This window comes from Ammodytes marinus (genome assembly GCF_949987685.1).
Source record: "Ammodytes marinus genome assembly, chromosome: 9".
Lineage (NCBI taxonomy): Eukaryota > Metazoa > Chordata > Actinopteri > Uranoscopiformes > Ammodytidae > Ammodytes > Ammodytes marinus.
The window spans coordinates 4,910,710-4,931,362 of NC_137213.1; the positions used below are offsets into that span (position 1 = coordinate 4,910,710).

The 20,653-nt window shown below is 41.6% G+C and overlaps 1 protein-coding gene across 1 annotated transcript in view; it reads right to left on the reverse strand.

Annotated features, from left to right (window-relative positions):
* The window catches only part of LOC307254949 (disks large-associated protein 1-like), a gene marked incomplete at its 3' end in the record, with an annotated part of 121,185 nt that overhangs the window by 19,875 nt on the left and 80,657 nt on the right, over positions 1–20,653 (reverse strand). Inside the window, exon 6 of the mRNA XM_080033522.1 lies at positions 2,835–2,959. Within this exon, the coding sequence (XP_079889648.1) occupies positions 2,835–2,959 (125 nt within the window). The remainder of the gene's footprint in view (positions 1–2,834; positions 2,960–20,653) is intronic.

Sequence of the window (20,653 nt, forward strand, 5' to 3'; positions counted from 1 at the left end):
CAGAATGTGATCATTTGTTAATCCTTTCACATTAAATCAATTTGAAAACAATACAAAGGCAATATATTTGATGTTTTTCCCTATCTATTTCATGGTTTTCCGTAAATATATGCTTATTCTGAATTTGATGCCAGCAACACATTTCAAAAAGTTGGGACAGGGGCATTAAAAGATTGGGAAAGCTGTAGAATATTAAAAAAGCACCTGTTTGGAACATTACTCACATAAACATGTTAACTGGTAACAGATGATAATATCATGAATGGAAATAAAGGGGCATCCCGTAAAGATTCAGTCTTCACAAAAACAATAATGGGGTGAGGCTCACCACTTTGTGAAGAACTGCAGAGGAAAACAGTCCAACAGTTTAAAAACAACATTCCTGCAAATAATTTAAAGAGGCCCTATTATGCTTTTTCAACTTTTATGACCTATAAACGTTGTTATAATGATTTATAGTCATGTTTAACCATACTAAAGGGTCAAGTAATGACTTACATGCATGTAGACATATTCCCTGCTGACCGTCTGGGGTGGCTGTGCAGAGCGCTAAACACTAGGTCAGCCGGTCGCGATTCACTTGTTCAAATTTCCGGGATTTATTACTAGAGAATCCGGATTTTCCCATGTATGGTAATGCTGCAACGTGCTCAGGCACGCTCCGGCCATGCCCCCACCTGCCTGCTCAAATCTGCCGTGCTGAAAGTGTTCCGGAAGGTAACCAATCACAACGGAGTGGGGTTTGCAGGAGGGGGGCGAGGGGGCGGAGAAGCACAAAGCCGAGTGTTGACAGAGAATGCTGAAATCGCTGAGATGAGAGGAAGAGCTTCCCGAAAATAGACATAGTTTTTTGTGCTGTGATTCGTGTCAGGTTGCTCTATATACAACCCTCTGAGGTCTAGGGTTGTTTTCTCCGATTTTACATACTTCTATAAATACCTATTTCAAATGTGCAAGAAGATAAATTATACCAAAGTGTTTTATATGGAAATGTTCAGAACACATTAGCCCTTTGTTTTCTGAGGTCTACTTATTGTGTATATAATTGGCTTAATGCTGAAAAATTAATTACGATTTTTGAAAAACCTGGAAATTTGTGTGAAAGAAGAATCTTTAGTCATCCTGTTGAATTGTTTTGGCTCTTGCAATTGCTTCTCCTAATGCAGTGGAAATTTTCCAAAACACAGTAGGGGAGTGCACAAAACATGACTAATATAAAATTTGGTCCAGACGCTTTTTGGTAGAAATGTTGTCTCTACTTTCAAAAAACATTAGGAAATTAGACTGAATGAAGACTTTGAACCACATATGATGATTCATGGGATGTATACTAATAAAAGAGGAAGCATCACAAAACATTTTTCAAACAAACCATTAAGTAAATATAAAAACAATAATAACAAACTACTTTCACACTATGTATATACTCAATGCACTATTTACAAGCTAAGTGGTAGCTGGGGAGCTTCTGGGTCTTGCTTCTCACAGTGTTTTCTAAGCCTCTAAGGGACTGACAGTATCAGAAGAACATTCCCTGGAAACAGGAGGACCTCTAGTTTGAGATGATGTTTTAATTTAATTTTTCAGCCATATCTTCAGGGAGATATTAATAAAGATATGTAAAAATTATTATAATAGGAGATCTTTAAGGTTTACATCATCTACAATCCATAATAAAATTAAAATATTTTGAGAATCCAGCTAAATCTCTGCATGTAAGGGGCAAGGTCCAAAATGTAAATGGTGTGCCCATGACCTCAAGTGGCACTGCATTAAAAATGACATGATATTATAAAGGATATCACTACATGGGCCATGGAACACTTCAGAAAACCATTGTCAGTAAACACAGTTCGTCTCTACATCCAAAAATGAAAGATAAGACTCTATCATGCAAAGTGAAAGACATATATCAACAACATCCACAAATGCAGCAGACTTCTCTGGGCCTCGGCTCATCTGAGATGGACTGACTCAAAGTGGAACAGTGTGCTGTGGTCTGATGAGTCTACATTTCAAATAGTTTTTGTAAATCATGGATGTTGTGTCCTCCGGGCTCCAGAGGAAAAGGACCATCCAGATTGTAACCAATATGAAGTTGTAAAACCAGCGTTTGTGATGGTATAGGGGTGTGTTAGTGCCCATGACATGGGTAACCTGCACATCTATGATGGCACCAATAATGCTGAAAAGTACATACAGGTTTTGGAGCAACATGCTGCCATTCCTTCTTATTTAAGCAAGACTATACCGAGCCACATTCTGCACGTCTTAATACAGCTTGGCTTCTTAGGAACAGAGTGCAGGTACTAGATTGGCCTGTCTGCAGTCCATCCCTGTCTCCCATTGAACACTTTGGTGCCTTATGAAGCACAAAGTATCACAATGGAGACCCCGGAATGTTGAGCATCTGAAGTTCTATTTCAAGCAAGAATGGAAATAATAACAATAATAAACGCTTACTCAGTGTTGTTAAAAGAAATGGTGATGTAACACAGTGGTAAACATGCCCCTGTTCCAACTTTATTTGGAACGTGTTGCAGGCACTAAAGTTAAAATGTGTGTATATTTACAAAAAACAATAAAGTTTATCAGTTTTAACAAATACATATGATGTCTTTGTACTGTTTTATATTGAATACACGTCGAAAAAGGAAATGATCACATTCTGCTGTATTCACATTTTAGATAACGTCCCAACCTTTTCAGAATTGGGGTTATAACTAGTGAAATACGATACTGTGCATGTAATAGAATCATGTCAAATATAATTTAAAAAAAAAAGGGTACAGGATAAGGTTTGGTTAACATTATAAAAATGTTGGGTTCCATACCTGTGCGGACTCTGTGCTGCTCTGGGCTGTGATGGAGATGTAGGGCTTGGAGGCTGTGGAGCAGGTGGAGGTCCGGGGGGGCACTGGTGGAGGGTTCTTCTTATAAGTGGTGATGCAAGATGAAACTATACGGAATAAGAAAGAGGGACGGGAAATAAAGGAGAAGAAATGACTTATGTTGCAAATCCATACAGTACACATTGGCCTGGTTCCTGCTGTTCAACTAACAGCTCCAGTCTTAAAGGTATAGTGAAAGGTACGTTTTTAGTTTTTAGCTTGTTGCCTCACTCTCCGACTCTCCGAAATTTTTGATTAAGAAATGGGCAAAGGTCGCTCCTCCAGGTTAGCTTAGTTCAAACACTGGTAGTCGAGTGGAGCAGGTCAAAAGATAAACTTTACAACATCACTGAACACTTCGTGTGCTTGTAGGTACTTGATTATTTACGATGTTACGTTAAAAAACATTGAGTGCAACATAACGCCGTAAACAAACAAGTCCCAATAAGCACGGAGAGTTTACTGATGTTGTGAAGTTGATCTTTTGACCTACTCCCCTAGGCTACCAGAGTTTGAGCTAAGCTAGTCTTGTACAGCCAGACCAAACTACAGCTAGTAGTAGTATAGTCTGGAACCAAGCTATATCGTTTCGAGTAAAGGGAGGAAAACTGGGTTGGCCTGTTTTCATTTCTTTAAACCAATCGCAATCGTCTTGGGCGGCGCTGAGCCCAGGAAGCCGCAACACGTCCTTTCAAAATAGTGACATCGGTGCCGACCATGGACCTATTGTAAAAGATGCCGACCGAGTTCCAACACCGTTTATGACACATGCCGTGTGTGCACGCGCAGGTGTGTGTGCAGCAACATTATGATCTGGATACTATTAAACCGTATCAACATACATTTTGTACATAGTTTTAACTTTTCTCGAGTTAGAGGGAGTCTGAGGGTGTATTCACACATGCCGTGTTTAGTTCGGTTGAAACGAACTCAGATGCACTTCTGCCTTCGGTGCGCATCTTTCAGGCAGGTGTGAATACAGCAATCGCACTCGGGTGCGGACCAAACAAACGCTCCGAGACCCAGCTGAAGAGGTAGTCTCGATGCGTTTCCAAACGCACTCTGCTGCAGTTCGTTTGTGGTGTGAATTTGTTCGGACTCGATCCGACCCAAATGCAGGAGGCACTGTGCCTTTTCTTTCTTTTCTTTTTTAATAAATAGCCGTCAGCTTCACATTATGGGAAAGTGTTGTTGTCACCATTATTAGGAAGATTAGTTGTGGTTTGACCGGGAGCCCAGAACAATATAAATGCTGAATGTGTTCAGCGATCAGATGAAGGAGAGGGGAGCGTCTCTCGCACAGTGCCAACAGGTTCACGCTGCGCAAGAAGTGTGTGTTTTTATTTTGCTTCCCATGTACGGGACCGTCAATACTATCCCCGTGTCAGTTTGGAGCTGAACTGCGCCGACCCAGCTGATACACAGCTTAATCAGCTGAGTGTCAGCTTGAGCCTATTCTTCTCGCGTGACGCGCATCCAGCACCAAACATACAGTAAAAATGATGTTTCACATCGTAGGCTACAAGCCACATAACGTGGCATTGACATAAGGCTACACATTATGACCATATGAAACAACAATAATTTGATGTTTTTCCTCTTTATTTATAGGTTAGATGTAGGCCCTTTTATTATTTTTAGCCCCATATTATATCAATGATATATATTTCGCAGTTTAAACTTCGTGCTTCCTGTTTCTCTCCACCCCAGAATGTCTGTCCAATGAATGAATGACCTCAGATCACGTGTGGTTTTGCTTCGTAATGCTGGTTCACTTGCAAAAGGGGCAATATGAAAGTGGACCACACCAAACAAAAAAAATCAAAACTCTATTTGGTCTGGACCAAAGCAAGTGCACTAGCGGACTTTCCCAGTGTGAATACACCCTGAGTCAGTTTTTTGATTTAGAGTTCAGTTGGAGCTCACCCACTGATACCACCTTAGTAACGCTAGATGCATGTGTTGCATATGATCAGGCCATATTTTTACAAACCCTTGTGTAGAGAATATTTGGATCTCCAAACCCTCTGTGATCTTTATTTCCTGCTTTGTTCTAATGAACAGTAAAGTCAACCATTTTTCCAGACACACTCCATACAGTCTGTCAATTAATTAACTTTATTCAAGAGCTCAGGTCCAGACAGGCATCCACATACAGTCAAAACCGAAATTATTCATACCCGTGGCAAATTTTGACTTAAAGCGGACCTATGATGCTTTTTGACTTTTATGACCTATAAACGTTGTTATGATGATTCATAGTCATGCTTAACCATACTAAATTATCAAATAATGACTTACATGCATTTCGACGTATTCCCTGCTGACCGTCTGGGGTGTCTGTGCAGAGCACTAAACACTATTCTAGCCAGTCGAGAAGTCACGTGTTCAAAGCGGTCTACCCTTCCGTAACTTTGTGACGTCGCATGTAACTTTGTGAAGTCACCACGCGGATGTTTCCATGTATGGTAATGCTGTCACTTCCCTGTTCGCGTCTGCCTCGCGCCCTTATAGGTCCATGCTCGCGCTTCCCGCCACTGAAAGTGTTCCGGAAGGAAGGTAACCAATCACAACGGAGTGGGGTTTGCAGGAGGGGAGGGGGAGGGGAGCGGAGATGGCCGATCACAGGCGGAGGGAGCGGAGATTGCCGAAGCACACACTCAAGTGTTGACAGGACGTGCTGGATCGCCAAAATAAGAGAAAGAGCTTCCCGAAAATCTACATAGTTTTTTGTGATGTGATTCGTGTCAGGTTGCTCTATAGCAGTGTAAAACAAGAAATTAAGACCAGAAAAGTAATATAATAGGTCCTCTTTAAAGTTACTTTTATGAAACCAGCTAGCTTTTCTTGATTGGAAATGACACAGGCTTCTCCCAAAAGATAATACGACGATGTACAAGAGGCATCATTGTGGAACACATTTTTTTCAGCTTTTATTTACATTTGACAAAAATTGGCATGTCAAATGATTCATACCCTTCTCAATAGTCAATAGGAAAGCCTTTATTGGCTATTACTGCAATCAAACGCTTCCTATAATTTCTGGCCAGCTTTTTGCATCTCTCCACTGGTATTTCTGATTCTACATGTCATCTGATTTTTCATCAGATGTTTCTGCATCAGCTAACGGGGATCCTAATGAAAATCAAATCAAAATCCACATCCCAGCAAAAAGAACATTCATGACACAATAACAAAGATCACAATTTAAATTTCCCCAGCTTTAATTATACACAGAATGCAAACATACTGCAGTTGATAACTGTGTTCAGCAGATTGAAATCCCAGCTTTTCTTATCCAATTACAATGTGTAAATATGCTGTGCACTGTCTAACTTATGGCAAGGGTTACATGGTTCAAATCTACTACCAGAGGAGAGTTGTTGGAGATATTCTTCAAAGAGTATTTGGGAGATGTTCACTGAGAAAAATGCCAACATTGATCTTTTGTCCAAAACACTTCAAAACATAAAATGCTTGTGATTGATTGTGCTCATGTGGACAGTGACTTTTTCGTCAGAAGCAAACTAATGTGTAATGTCATGTTCTCATCTCATGCCATTCAAAATGACAGCCTTCCACGTTGTACACAAGCTTTTCACATCTCATCTCATAGCAACAGTGAATACTGTTTTATCCTGACAACCACATAGGTAGAACATCTGTAGAAGTAAACTATCACATGTATTTGGGAACAACGAATGGCAATTATATGATATTCTGTTGAAAGACCTGAGCCCTGTTTCAGGTAGCAGGTTTTACAAACTCTGGGTTTAATCCTGCGCTCTGAGTTGCTCAACTCAGAGCTGAGTAACTCTGGGTTTTCGGTTTCAGAACAGTGGATCAGCGTTGGGTTAGTCTGGCATGACCACTTCCGCCAGCGTCTATTCGCCTGCGTCGAAAAGCTACGCAGCCCTGACGCAGCCCCCTCCTTTTCCGGTTGCTGGCTTTCCCCTATTGCGATCCCCCTCAAATTCGGAAACAATTCACTCACAGTCAACCCGTGTGCTTATGAGCAGCGCTCTCTCTCTCTCACACACACTCACACACACACACACACACACACACACACAGGGTGTGAGAAGTCACATTACTGTAGACAGAAATAAAGTGTGGCGATACTTCGGGATAATAATATTGGCGGCGGCGGTCCGGGATGCATCCTAGCTTAGCCTAGCTGTCCAACTTCATTGTACAACTACCCCCGGGCAGAAATACCCTCATAAACTCTGGAAAATGAAGCGTGGGGGTTTGAATTGAGCACCGGACCTTATAACCGGCTAGATTAAGATCCGCCGTTCCCTTTCTTTGGTGAATTAGGGACTATGCAGCGGTGTTTTAGCGACGGGGAAAGATTCCAACGGCTTCCACTATCACCTAGCAACTACGGCTACTTGCTGCAGTTGGTGTAGCGCTCACAACGTCAAAACCCTGTTCTGCCTGTAAACAGACGGACTACAGCTCTGACTACAGCGATAGGAGGTGGTGACATAAGTTCTCGAATGCTAAAAATTCTACTCGACCGCCGTAGCCGTCCTCTCAACCGCCGATGATAATGTTACCAGAGATAACACTACGTGGGTGGCTAGTTAACTCCGGTTAAGTTATCCCGTGAGCTCCTCGGGGGCTAAAGTGTATGGTGTCTTGACATGCTGGTTAGAAAGCAACACACTATGTATATTCCTTTTGTCTTTAATAGTTTTTGTGTGGCGTTTGCGGGTTTAGCCATTTCTCTGACAGTCTCTGGACGTGAAGACGTTCCATCAAAATAAGTCTCCCCCCGGCACTATTTTGCAGAACACCGCTGCTGCTTCCCGGGGTTAGCCCCGCCCTAGATGATTGTGATTGGTTTAAACAAATACAAACAGGCTAGCCCAGTTTCCCCCGGTTTCCCCACCCGAATAGACGGCTCTAAACAGAGTGCTTCCAGACCCTACTACTTGCTGCAGTTTGGTCTGGCTTTGCGAGACTAGCGTTGGGTCAATCAACTCTGAGCGTGTTCACTCTGGATTGATCGCGTGCGTAAAAGCCATCGTCAATGGATCGCTGATAACATGATTCACCATGGAAACAGAAGAAACAAATGCTTGATCCTCCCACTTCTCCACTTCTCAAAAAAAAGAAAAAAAACTTCTCCGCTCCTCCCACTAGAGTAAGAAATATTAACGCATGAGTTTAAGGTATGGAGAAGAATTAACAGGGATATTATCTCATAACTCTGATCTAATCACCTCGGCCATTCAGAAAAACAACGGGGGAAAACATTTTTGTCAATAGAATCATTCTTCCGTATGAGAAGCCATGGTCTATTTTAAGAATTAAGTTACGCTTATCAGCAGCAGCAAAAAAGCTGGAGCCGCACAGCATTGCTGACAGTGTTTTATATTCGCTGTAATATGTTGGCAAGCTATAATAGCCTACTGTGCAGTAAACAGACTGTCGCTTCTTTTAAATGAGGAGTGAAAGCTATTAACGTCAGACACATTAGATGACAGTTTCCATTGTAGAGCCTGATTGATGTATTACCAGATTCCTCGTCCTCTAGTGATCACAGTTTAAATTATTGTATAATTTCTATATTCATATGCGGCTATTTAATGAGGCTCGTCTGTGACTTTGGGATGACACAAGTGAACAGTAACGATCGCGTGCAGCCCCAGCCGCAGAATTACATTTCAACCTGACATAAATCTGTTCAGTGGCACAGACATTAAAAAATCCCTATTAATAAAAAGAAGAATGATATAGGCCTACACAGAGCTGCTGCAGTGTAACAAACTCAGGGTAGGTCTAACCACCTCCCGAGCAGGTTAGACCCACGGCGTATGTTGCCGCAGTAACTGACTCTCGGTTGCGCTGAACCTGCTACCTGAAACGGAAAACCCAGAGTTTCCACTAACTCAGAGCGAACAAACTCTGGGTTGCCTCAAAACCAGCTACCTGAAACAGAGCTCTATTAGCCTGTAGTGGGCCTCTCTATCGATTAAACACATCAAAGTGTGTTTCCAGGTGTATCTTGGGGAACACTACTTCCGATGTGAAACATGCTGTATAAAGACTTTTTATTTTTTGTCTCTATAGGAATTTATGGGGGGCGGCTGAAAGAGTTTGAAAATTAAAATAATGTGGAGGAGTGAAAGAGTGAAAGAGTGAAAGCCTGGTTGGATTATTGCTGCTGGAGTGTGTCCCCTGCAGGCTCACTAGTGGAGCTGTCACTAAGCTGGCACCCTATCTCTTATACAGCCATCGTCCTACTTATAGTCCGTGCTGCAGCGGAACACAGCAATTTTACATGATCTATATCTGCATTGTGTGACGATCTGTAACCAAGCTTTTCTCATTTAGCCAGTGGCTCAGGAAAATCCAAAAATAGATGTGTAATGACATTTAGTCATGCTTGTGCGTTCATAAATAGCATGTAGCCTGAGAGGGAAATACATCGGTTTTGTGGGCGATGCTGCCATTTGTTGATGTATCTAAAATGTCAATGTATATTACACATATAGCATTTGTCGTATAGCTCACTCTTTAGATGTCTGGGGATAAGCAGCATAGCAGTCAGGTAGCTATTTAAAGCTATACGTATCTGCCTATTTTGTTTATTTAGGTAAAGCATTATGAAAAAAAATGTGCATGCGCAATAAAGTGTACTAAAAACACGGGCACTATCCTATTCCCTCTTGGGCTAAGCCCCGGATGTTTCAGAAACCTAGAAACGCCCTGCCTCTCTGTCTACCTGCCAGGTAATTGTTTTGTTGTTTGTATATTTGTTGCTCAAGCCTTCCTAACCTTACACATAACATCTCCACCAACAAAGAAATGTAGAATAATTATGATATCGGACAGTATCGATATCAGCCAATATCTATAACACATATATCGGAATCGGATCGGACTGTAAGATAATGGATCGGAGCATCTCTAAACTGAAAGTGTCTGGTTGTCCTCCCCTCTTAAGATCTCTCTTCTACCCTCAACCATTCAACCCTGGTCAATTAGGCTCCCTTCCTGTGGAGACCATCTGTCAGGATCTTCTACCACTGCACCATGGAGAGCATCCTCACCATCTGCATCACAGCATTGTATGACAATTGCTGTGTCTTATAACTGAGGGGGTTGAAAACTGCCCCTAACACATCCACGGTGTAGTCCACTCCCCACCATTGACTCTGGGACAGTTAAGATCCATATCCATGTAACATCTAACAACATTTATCATGACTTTCTTTCCAAGAGTGGTGATATTACGCCACAACAAAGTCCTTTTTATGAAACAATGTTTTCAAATATTATTCAGAGTGTCTCTAAACATTGTTTATTTGAATCTATGACCTTGAAAATCTACAACTAGACACAGGTTTACAAAAATAGCTTTTTATGACCAACAGACCAAGCGATAGGAAAGTTTTTAGGTGAAAGCGTGAAAAATCTTGGTCTGGGGTTACATCCAGTATGGGGGTGTGCGAGAGATTTGCAGGGTGGAAGGCCAATAGCCTAACATATCAAGAAGAATTAACTACATCTTACATTCCCAACCATAAAAGGGGTCAAATGTGCAGGGTGGTGCTCCATTGCATACTTCCATCTCTACATCAAAGTTCCTCAAGGCGAAGATGATCAAGGTGCTCCAGGACTGGCCAGCCCAGTCACCAGACATGAACATCATTGAGCATGTCTGGGGTAGAATGAAAGAGGAAGCATGGAAGACCAAACCAAATAATCTTGATGAACTCTGGGAGGCATGTAAAACTGCTTTCTTTGCTACTCCTGATGACTTCATCAATAAATTGTATGAATCATTGTCAAACCGCATGGATGCAGTCCTTCAAGCTCATGGAAGTCATACGAGATATTAAATATGGATCTCTCAGCACCACTACTTAATTTGCTGATGTTAATCAACATATTTTTGTATATGAAGTAAATTATTTGTTCAATTTTCACATTACTCTCTGTAGGCGACAAGACTTTTGTCCTGCCAACATCTGACCTTTCTGTGTTCATTAAATGATCAATATTTCTTCAGTGAAGCAAATTTATTTTAGTTTATTAAACATAATTTGGGAGGGTTTTAGCTTTCATATGAGCCATTTCTAAAACCAATGGATTAATTAAAAGTCAGGTTAGAAGCTGTTGTTTCTACAAAATGGATAAGTGACAAGACTTTTGTCCGGGACTGTAGATAGTATATAAAATGGATGTGGTATCCGGGCTGATCACAGTTACTGCATCCAATCGTCCTGGCCTATGCGCGTCGCCATCTTGTCAGATTTTGACTCCGCCTCATTTCCTCGTACCAAAAAAGGGCATCGATGTGACGTCGGGAGGGGGGAGATATACTGTAGCTGACGTATACCTCCGAGGCGAAGTGAGGGCCAGCAGGCGGCTAGCTGTCACTCAAGAGGTTGCGCCCCTTATTATTCATACATTTTAATCTCCAATAGAATATGAAAACTAGGCTGGTACAAACAAAATTCGGCCCCCTCAGTGTTGTCATGGAGATATGACCTAAACATACAAACTAGAATGTTTTTTTGTACCAGGCCTTAAATAGGTTTAATAATGCTGAGAGAATGGCCTATTTAATATGAGAGTCAATAAGAAATTGCTCTGTTTTGAACTATGCCCCTAGTGGCCACTCGGTGAACTGCATTTTTTGTCACTTCCACATTGGATGCTGGTAGAACTCACTGTGGTTGGTGCTGGGTGTTATCACCTTTATTTGATAGTTGACTACAGAGTGGAAATGGTCTGTAATCAAACCAGTGGCATTGCAATTGAATTGTATGCACGGTAACCACTCCGCTACCACGAAGCTCCACCTGAATGCTATTTTTAGTGACTTCGGGCATTTGAAAATTTGCTTTGACATGCACAACTAGTTTAGATAAAAACATTTTCACTTAAAACTGATTCCTCTCTCTAGTACAGTACTAATACAAATAAACTCAAAGCAAAGTCAGATAAATACATGTAGCTGTGTGTCTAGAGCGCTTGCCAAACTGAATTGTCCACTTCATTGAACTGAGTTGAAAAAAGTTTGTCCAAGGCTGAACGTAAAAATTCAGATCTCTGGCGTTAATCATTAAAGTATCACCAACAATAAGCTGGTCTGAAGCTGTTCTTATTCCAGCGCTTGGTTATAATGTGTTCCCATGTTGAGCGGCCGCAGCTGTAACCCTGGTATGCTGTTATTGCCAATTGTCAATGTTATTATAATCAGTGAGGCACCATTCTCAGCCTATTAACTGCCTGAGGCTTCTTGATATGCCTACATGATGGCAGTTTAAGGGCACACTCACACTAGGCAAGTTTGCCTGTTCCGTGCTGCAAGAAGAGATTAAAAACAACAGCAGAGAAATAGGAAAACAGCTAATAAAATCAAGAGAAGAAAATGAAAAGAACCCAACCCTCCCACCCCCATAGACATGCACAGAGACATACACAAATACATACACATTCATCACACATACACACGCAGACACACAAACTCTCACACTCACACATACACTAGCTGTCACTAAAGAGACATGGCTGGGCACTGAGACCTGAGGCATGGAGGAAGCAAAATTTGGGGGGCCAAACACACTGGGAGTGATCCCGGTCCAAGGCCGCAGAGAGAGCCGCCACAGGGACCACCCCAACCCGGGCAGACAAGAGGCCCCACACCACGGAGCGGAGCCCTCTAGCTATGTCTACATACCAGTTTACAGAGCCTAGGCTGTGTATTAACACTGGATTTTGCCTTCAGCGCACACACAGTAAAACAGGTAGCGGATCGTGAAGAGATATTAATTGATTTAGACAGTGATTTCGTCAACAAGTGTTCACCAAAATCGCTGACTCCAACTTTTAATGTGGCAGAGGGCAGTTTTTGGCAAGCTATTATCTGGTTTTTAAGATGTGCTCCAAGACTTTAAGCAGGGGTGTAGTAAAGAGGGCTACGACAAGACTCAATATCAAAGACAATATTGGACTCTCTCAGAATGATAGCAAAACTACCTTTTAGTAAGATAGTACATTTTAGTTTTAGTATGCTACTTATACGTGCAAGAGACTGGGTTCAAAATATAGTTGCTGTTGCAAATTAGTTGGATATAAATAAGACAAAAAACAACAACACTGATTAGCTTAATACTCTACCAAACTGTAAAGCACTATTATTTCCCAAAACATGTTTCAATGAAATTAACCAAATTCATCCTCTCAGTTGGTGCTATAATTGCTTAATAGCTAATATTATCACAACTTTAGTTGAGTTTTATAAATACATTGTTAACTTACATATATTACAGCAAATGTACACCAAAACCCAATCCATCTGATCTTTCTATGGAAGGCAAACAACCACCTACACAATGAGAAAAGTTGCGTTTAATGTTCTTTAAATAAGATTCATGCTTGGAAGTCAATAACCAATCAGATGAGGGCAAACAAAAGCCTGCGCTGTATCTACATCTTCCATACAGTTCCACTGCTAAGCATAGAATCTCACCAAGGCAGTTTCAGGGGTTTTCTTCCCGAATGACTAACAACCAATAAACAGACTGCAAACCAGTGGAAATGTCTTGGGGTAGTTTGATGTATAATCCATGTCCTCAACTTTTCAAGTAGAGATAGCAAGCTTATTGAATTTGCAGCAAACCACAACTGTTGAAAATGTATTAATTTCCCCTTTAAAACAGAATATAAAAACAATGTGAGCCTATACTAAAGACGAGCATTTTTATCAACACACCGCCTGTCAGTCAATCACATTAGCTGACTTCCAAGAGAAGTCCCAGTGAACCTTGAGCATTCTGCCGATGCATCAAATAAAGTAGCAGGCTGCCCTGACCCTGTCCAAAAGCAAGCGGAATATTCTGCTGAAACACTTGAATTAGGACAAGCCGGCTCTGTGGAGATGAGCAGAGGAAACAGGGATGAGTGGGAGGAGGGAGGCTGATCTACAGGCTAGAATATGAGGATGTTCCTCATATTCCATGTTCAGCCCTGAGGCCTCCTTACACCAACACTCACATTGCTTTCTAAGTCTAAGTATTACAGACACAGAGATGGGGGAGGCTGAAGATGAATGTGGGCACCGATGACAACTTGGATTTAAAAGAAGAGTTTGCATTGATTCATTGATTACAGAACATTACAATTTCTAATAAAATTACTTTTGGTACAGTTGACTCCTTTCTTAATTCTATCTCATATTTCTCACATACAGTTCAGAGGGGAGCAGTGGCTCAGTATGTGGGGACCAGTCTGTTGTGAGTAGGCACTGCTGATGATATAGTACCATGTACACAATACACTGGTTAAAATCCATCTAAAGTGAGCTAAGCTCTTACTTGCAGCAAAACTTTCCCACCTCATAATATCCTTAAGCCCAGATACTTAAAAGTATCATGCCACATTACTCTTCACTAAATCCTTCAGCAGTCTGTGAAATCGTTTGCCTGACTCCCACACACATGACAAGGATAACTTTCTGGTCTCATTTCATAAATATTACATTTTACTAAAACGTGTTTATTCTGTTCTGAATTGCCTGAGTCTCCCAGTATGAGGTATGACCTTGTAGAGTGGGCAGCAGTAACAAAGGCTTACTGGCATCTCCACTGCTTGGATACATTTATTTCCACCTTGGCCAAGTGCCACCAGCTCAGCTGGCAAGAATGACCACCAGCATCAATGTCAGCTGCTCTGCAACCTCCATCCATAGATAAGTAGCCATCCCTAGCCAGCAATTACATTTAAACACACTATTACAGGAGATAATGTAAATACATGCAGCTGTGCTACTGGCATTAATACATCAAGGGTGTGGGGGCTCTCTCCCTGTATCTGAGTGCATATGAAGCAAGGATCTTAAATATTTTTCTTGAAGACCTGAATGAGCTTATTGACGATCCATGTCCATGGGGAGACCAGCCTGATCCCTGAGCTTCACATTCATTTCACATCAGTCTGGCGTTTCTTACAATCTCCATGGAGACGAGTCCAAGAATGGCTGGGCCAATCAGGACCCGCCTTCTGACCTAACATTCATCCCTTATACTGAAAAGCAGCCTCTGATTGGTTCATGTAGTCATCATGAATACAATTACCAATCAGCTGCCTTCTTCTAATGGATGGAAAGAGGGGAGGGTCCGGTCTGACTGGAGGTTTGATTGACGACTACATGAACCAATCAGGTGCAACCTTCCACTAACAGACAGAGCCGGGCACTTCAGCACTTACACACAGCAATTACAGTTAAAAGCAGTCCATGGATGTGAATTATGTTAACTGCCATTGGCTTACTGCCATGTGCTGGGAACATTACAAAGGTTTGCTAACCACAGCTCAATGGAATGATATCCTGAAATCAACAATACAGGTGGGAATTATGTTAAATTTGATATTCCTCAACTTTCAGGAATGAAAACGACATGGCTGTATTGAGGTTGGTATATTCATGCACGTTATGGCTTTGCCCTGATTTGAAAATGTTATGAATGGATGTAACTGACTACCTGTCAATATTAAATGTGTAGATTCCTCAAACACAAACTTTTTACTTGGAAAACTACTTGAATGTAAGAGAAAGCAGACAGTGCCTTATCACACATTCCTTGCAGTAAAATGCACTATATCAATGAACTGGAAAATACAGTAAAAAACATTATGGATTTTTAATAGCAATGGACTAAACAGCTTACACACCATCCAACAAAAACCCATTTGATAAAGTCATTTATTGACACAGAAACTAGGGATGTAAAACTCATTATGAAAAACATAAGGTATGATCACGCAACACATGACTTGTGTTGAGTTGTTCTATTTATTAGAACGGTCAAAGTTAATGCGTTATCGCTTCACGCACACAAACTATGAACCACCCAAGAAATGGATAAGGAAAGTGTCTAGTGAATGGCAAGTTCAGCTTCAAAGCCCTGCCAGATGGTTCTCTGTTATTTGCATTAACTGTGGAGTTACCACCAGTGTTCGTCCCCACTGCTCACTTTTTACCCCCCCCCCCAATTATTATTTGTATGTTCTGATTTTAATTGGACCCCAGGAAGACTAGTCTGCCGCTTCTGCGTCAACTAATGGGGATCCACAACTAAACAATAAACAAACAAACAAACAATCCCTGAAAATATTTTAAGGACAGTTGCCCCCAGGGCGCCTCCCTAGGGAGGTGTTCCAGGAGCGTCCAGCTGGAAGGAGGCCTCGGGGAAGACCCAGGACTAGGTGGAGAGATTATATCTCCACACTGGCCTGGGAACGCCTCGGGATCCCCCAGTCAGAGCTGGTTGATGTGGCCCGGGAAAGAGAAGTTTGGGGTTCCCTGCTCAAGCTGCTGCCCCCGCGACCCGATTTCGGATAAGCGGTTGAAGATGTATGTATGTATGTATGTATGTATGCCTTTTATTGATTTCTCTGAGGTGGCAATTTCTCTACAAGCAATGAATGATCCGATCTTTTGCAAGGAGTGTCCATTTTAATTTCTGGGACTAATTCTCTGTCTTCTGTGACTTGATATCTGAAAAAGCCAACTGAAGCCAGCCAACTTATCAGGGAGGAGGGAAAGCCCATGTCCCAAGCTGACTCTACCCATCCTGCAAGCTCCTGACAGAGAGATACACTGCTCATTCTCTACACACATTCAATAACTGCTGCATAGCTCCAAGTAGTCTTCGTCTCAACGCCTTAAGGCCAGGACACACCGGCCCGATAATCGCCGTCGGAGAGTCTGGAGGGGGCGGGGACACAAATCTGTTTGGTGTGTTTGGTGACGTCGGCCGTCGTAGATGTTGTCGGGCTTCTTTTCAGCGTCGGGCAGTCTTTCAGTCAGAGCAATTTGATTGGTGGAGGGCCAGCGAATCAGTGAAGCCTGGAAGTGAGGCGGGTAGCACAAACGGCTAACAACAGTATCGCATCGCTAGCCATTGTTTTAATGTGTTTGTTTTAGGGCTGTCAAAATTATCGCGTTAACGCAGAGTGATTAATTTCTGGAATTAACGGCGTTAATTTTTTTAATCGCAATTAACGCATGTGCAGAATGATCCGCCCCGTGCATCCCACCGGCTCTGTACTACAGTTACTCTAAGTTGTGGCTGACCCAGGATCAGTAGCTGCGCGCAGCCAAACATAACAGCACGCTAGCCCATGCCGTGTTTTAAACTGCTAACGGTCACGTCTGTGTCGGGGGCATAGATAGTATATAAAATAAACTGCCGCGGGTGACAGTTGATGTCGGGAGCAACAGGAGGAGAAACATTGTCCGCTCTGTTCAGAGCCCGCGAGGACACAAACGTCTGCATTTTTCAGAGGTGTGTGTGAGTAGACATCAACATAACGTCGGCTTCCTGGTACAAATGAACAGTCCCCTACGACGTGGTCGCGCATACACACACACACACACACACACACACACACACACACACACACACCGCGGACTGTAATCAAGTTGTATTCAAGAATGCACAACCTATAGATTCACAAAATAAATGCCATTATATAGCCTATATTTGCCCAAAGACATAGTAAAGAGACAGACCAATTGAATTATGGTGTGGTAGGTATATATTTTAGTTTGATTTAAATTTATTTTCAGTGTTAAAACCATCATTTGGATTTTTAATTAATAACAATACTAATTTTAAATGTACATATCCACCTTCTGTCCTTTATCTTTCCGTTCATACAACAATATATAGAGACAATTTGAATTTTTCGGGCATATTTCAAATGGTAAAATTAATCGTGATTAATCTACAGAATCCTGTGATTAATCTGATTAAAAATTTTAATCGTTTGACAGCCCTAGTTTTTTTGTTTCGTTCAGCGAGTACTCACATGCATCAACCCTTCTTGACTGCTCGACACCATGCTCAACACTCTCTGCTAAAAATGGTGCTCTTTATGGTCCAGAGATATAAATACGTATTTATATCTATGTTTATGGACTAGACAGCTGTCCCATAATTTCCGGCTTCCGTATTTTTTTGGGCCACAATACAGATTAGCGCCGCCTGCTGTTATGGAGACATTACGTCCCGCGCAAGCGCAGAGCGTACGGAAAGTCAGTAGTCGGCTCGGTGTGTTCTTGGCACTTTTTTGGCCGCGACGGGCAGACTGGAGCTGCCTGAAACGGCAGACTCCATAGTCGGACTGGTGTGTCCTGGCCTTAAGGCTATGGGCTGATGATTATCATCTGCCAGCTAATGTTACCTCCACCCTGAGGCTCAAGCCATTGTCTATGCTTAAACAGCTATGACTGCCCTGTGATCTGACATACAATAGATGTTATGGCATATCCGCTGGGCTCTCTTTATTAACTCATTAGCTGTGTTACCTTAACTAGCAAATCTGTCACGATTGGCATGACTGCATGTCATTTTAGTCTTCTTTCCTACAAAATTTCTCCACTAGCTCCTCTTTCCAGCATGCACTTTCCAGTGCATGGAAGGCCATGGAGGTTTACCTGGTATGGTTGTTTTGAGGTTATTCGCTGCTGCTTGTCCTTCCTTTGACTTTCTATGTGGGAGGGCCCCAAGTTAAAATCAACTTTTTATACCAATCAATTCATTTTATGCTAACAAAGTATGCATTTATAAATGAATCAACATTGGGGCTTCATTACGGCCAACATTTCGAGAGAACCAATACTTCAGTACAAAGTCGATTGTAAAATTCTGAAAATGTACCGGTGATGTCAAACTTCCAGAACTGACTGGGGCACCATATATTCCCAAGCGTTCCATTCTGCCATTAAAAAAATACAAAGACAGAAGAAGGACGCCTACTGGTACGATTCCCTCGCCTCATCGAAAAAAGAAAAATACGAGTTTTCTGACAGAAGGATTGCTATGCCCAGCTGACTCCAGACACCTGGGGCCTCTACGGATTCTCTTTTTTGCATAGGAAATTTCCTTTCCTATCGAGATGACCCGGAAGTACTCGGCGGATAGGTGATTCGAATTCTCAAAATGCTTAGGAAAGGAGCCTCGATTCATCCTTTAACCCTCCTTTAGCATAGGTTACTCCTGCCCAACCTATGCGAAAGGAAAGGAGATAGTGGTATTCCATAATCCTTTACGGCGGCAATATTTAAAGCAACAGGCCACCGCCGGAGTTTACCGACTCTACACGAATACAAACGAGAGGTAAAACAGAAGAGAGGAGAGGAGAAGAGAGGAAGATTTAACTCGGCTAAACCATAAAGATAAAGAACTCATAAAAGACCAACATCATAATAGTTATTTTCGTAGCACATAATTTACACCATAGGAAAATAAAATGCCAACTTCACATTTAATGAAGATTACTGGGGGCAGTTAATTTCATCATCAACATAAGTGTAGCCTCTTTTTTTCACATGTGAATTGGGCTTCAGGTGGCCTTAAATATTCCCCTTGGCCAAGTCCGATCTAAGTGATTCTCACTCTGTTGACAACAACCTGATTAAAATCAATATGAAAGAACGCATGGATCAAACGAGCGCTTGTTGTAGTCCATTTTCGGAAAATAGTGTAGTTTCAAGCTATCGACTCACGTCAGCAATACTCGCCGTCGCGCAATGACGTCGGTTAGGAAAAGTGGAGTGGAATTCATTTTAAACAGTGCTGTCTTTTCCTATGTTTGATAGGAAGCACCTTTTCATCTCTCCTTAACCCCGATGACGTTTGGGGTTAAGGCATACGAAAGGAGGATTATAGGTTAGGAGATTGGACTATCCGTAGAGGCCCCAGGCCTTCTCCCGTGTCAGCCAGTCTCCTGCCGACACAGCCAGTGCCCTTGGCCTTGAGCATACCTGTTCCATCTCCGCCTCTGTTGGTCTAGAACACTGAAACTTAGCCGTAACACCAATGCCATTATATATTTGCTCAGATGCATAGCAAAGAGACAGCCAAATTGAATTATGGTGTGGTAGGCCTATGTTTTAGTTTAATTTTAATTTATTTTCAGTATTGACACCATCATTTGGGTGTTCTATATGTAAAAAAAACAAATATTAAATGTATATATCCAACATTATACAGATAAAACAAGAATATTCCGGGCACATTTCGAATGGTAGAATTAATCTTGATTAATCCACAGCTATTATATATATGATTAATCGGATTTAAATGTTTGACAGCCCTAATTTAAATATTATCTTTTGGTTTATGTATGACCTTTTGAAGAATGTATTCGCACAGTAGAATTTTCTTACTGGCATGTGACATTTTTGTATTATATTTGGTAAAATGGCATATCACATGTACATTGTCAATTTGATTTATGTAGTGCATACGGAACGTATTACCAGCACTTTCCACATTTCGTTAATGTCATAGCCTGGAATAAGTCTGGATTAAATAATTTTTTTCCTCAAAATTCTACACATATTGACAACTTAAAAAAAAGTTTGTTTTAGATTTTTGCAAATGTATCAAAAAAATTAAAAACAATGAAAACACTTGTAGCTACATAAGTATCCACAGCCTTTGTGATCAAGCTCAAAATTGAGCTCAGGTCCATTCTGTTTACACTGATCATCCTTGAGATGTTTCTACAGCTTCATTGGAGTCCACCTGTGGTACATTCAGTTGTTTGGACATGAGTTGGAAAGGCACACATCTGTCTATATAAGGTCCAACAGTTAACAGTGCATGTCAGACCACAAAACAAGCATGAAGTCAAAGGAATTGTTTGAAGACAGGAACATGTATTCTGCTTTAACCCATTGATGACGGCTGCTGCGCGATGCCACATTGGCTCTCCTGCCTGATGCT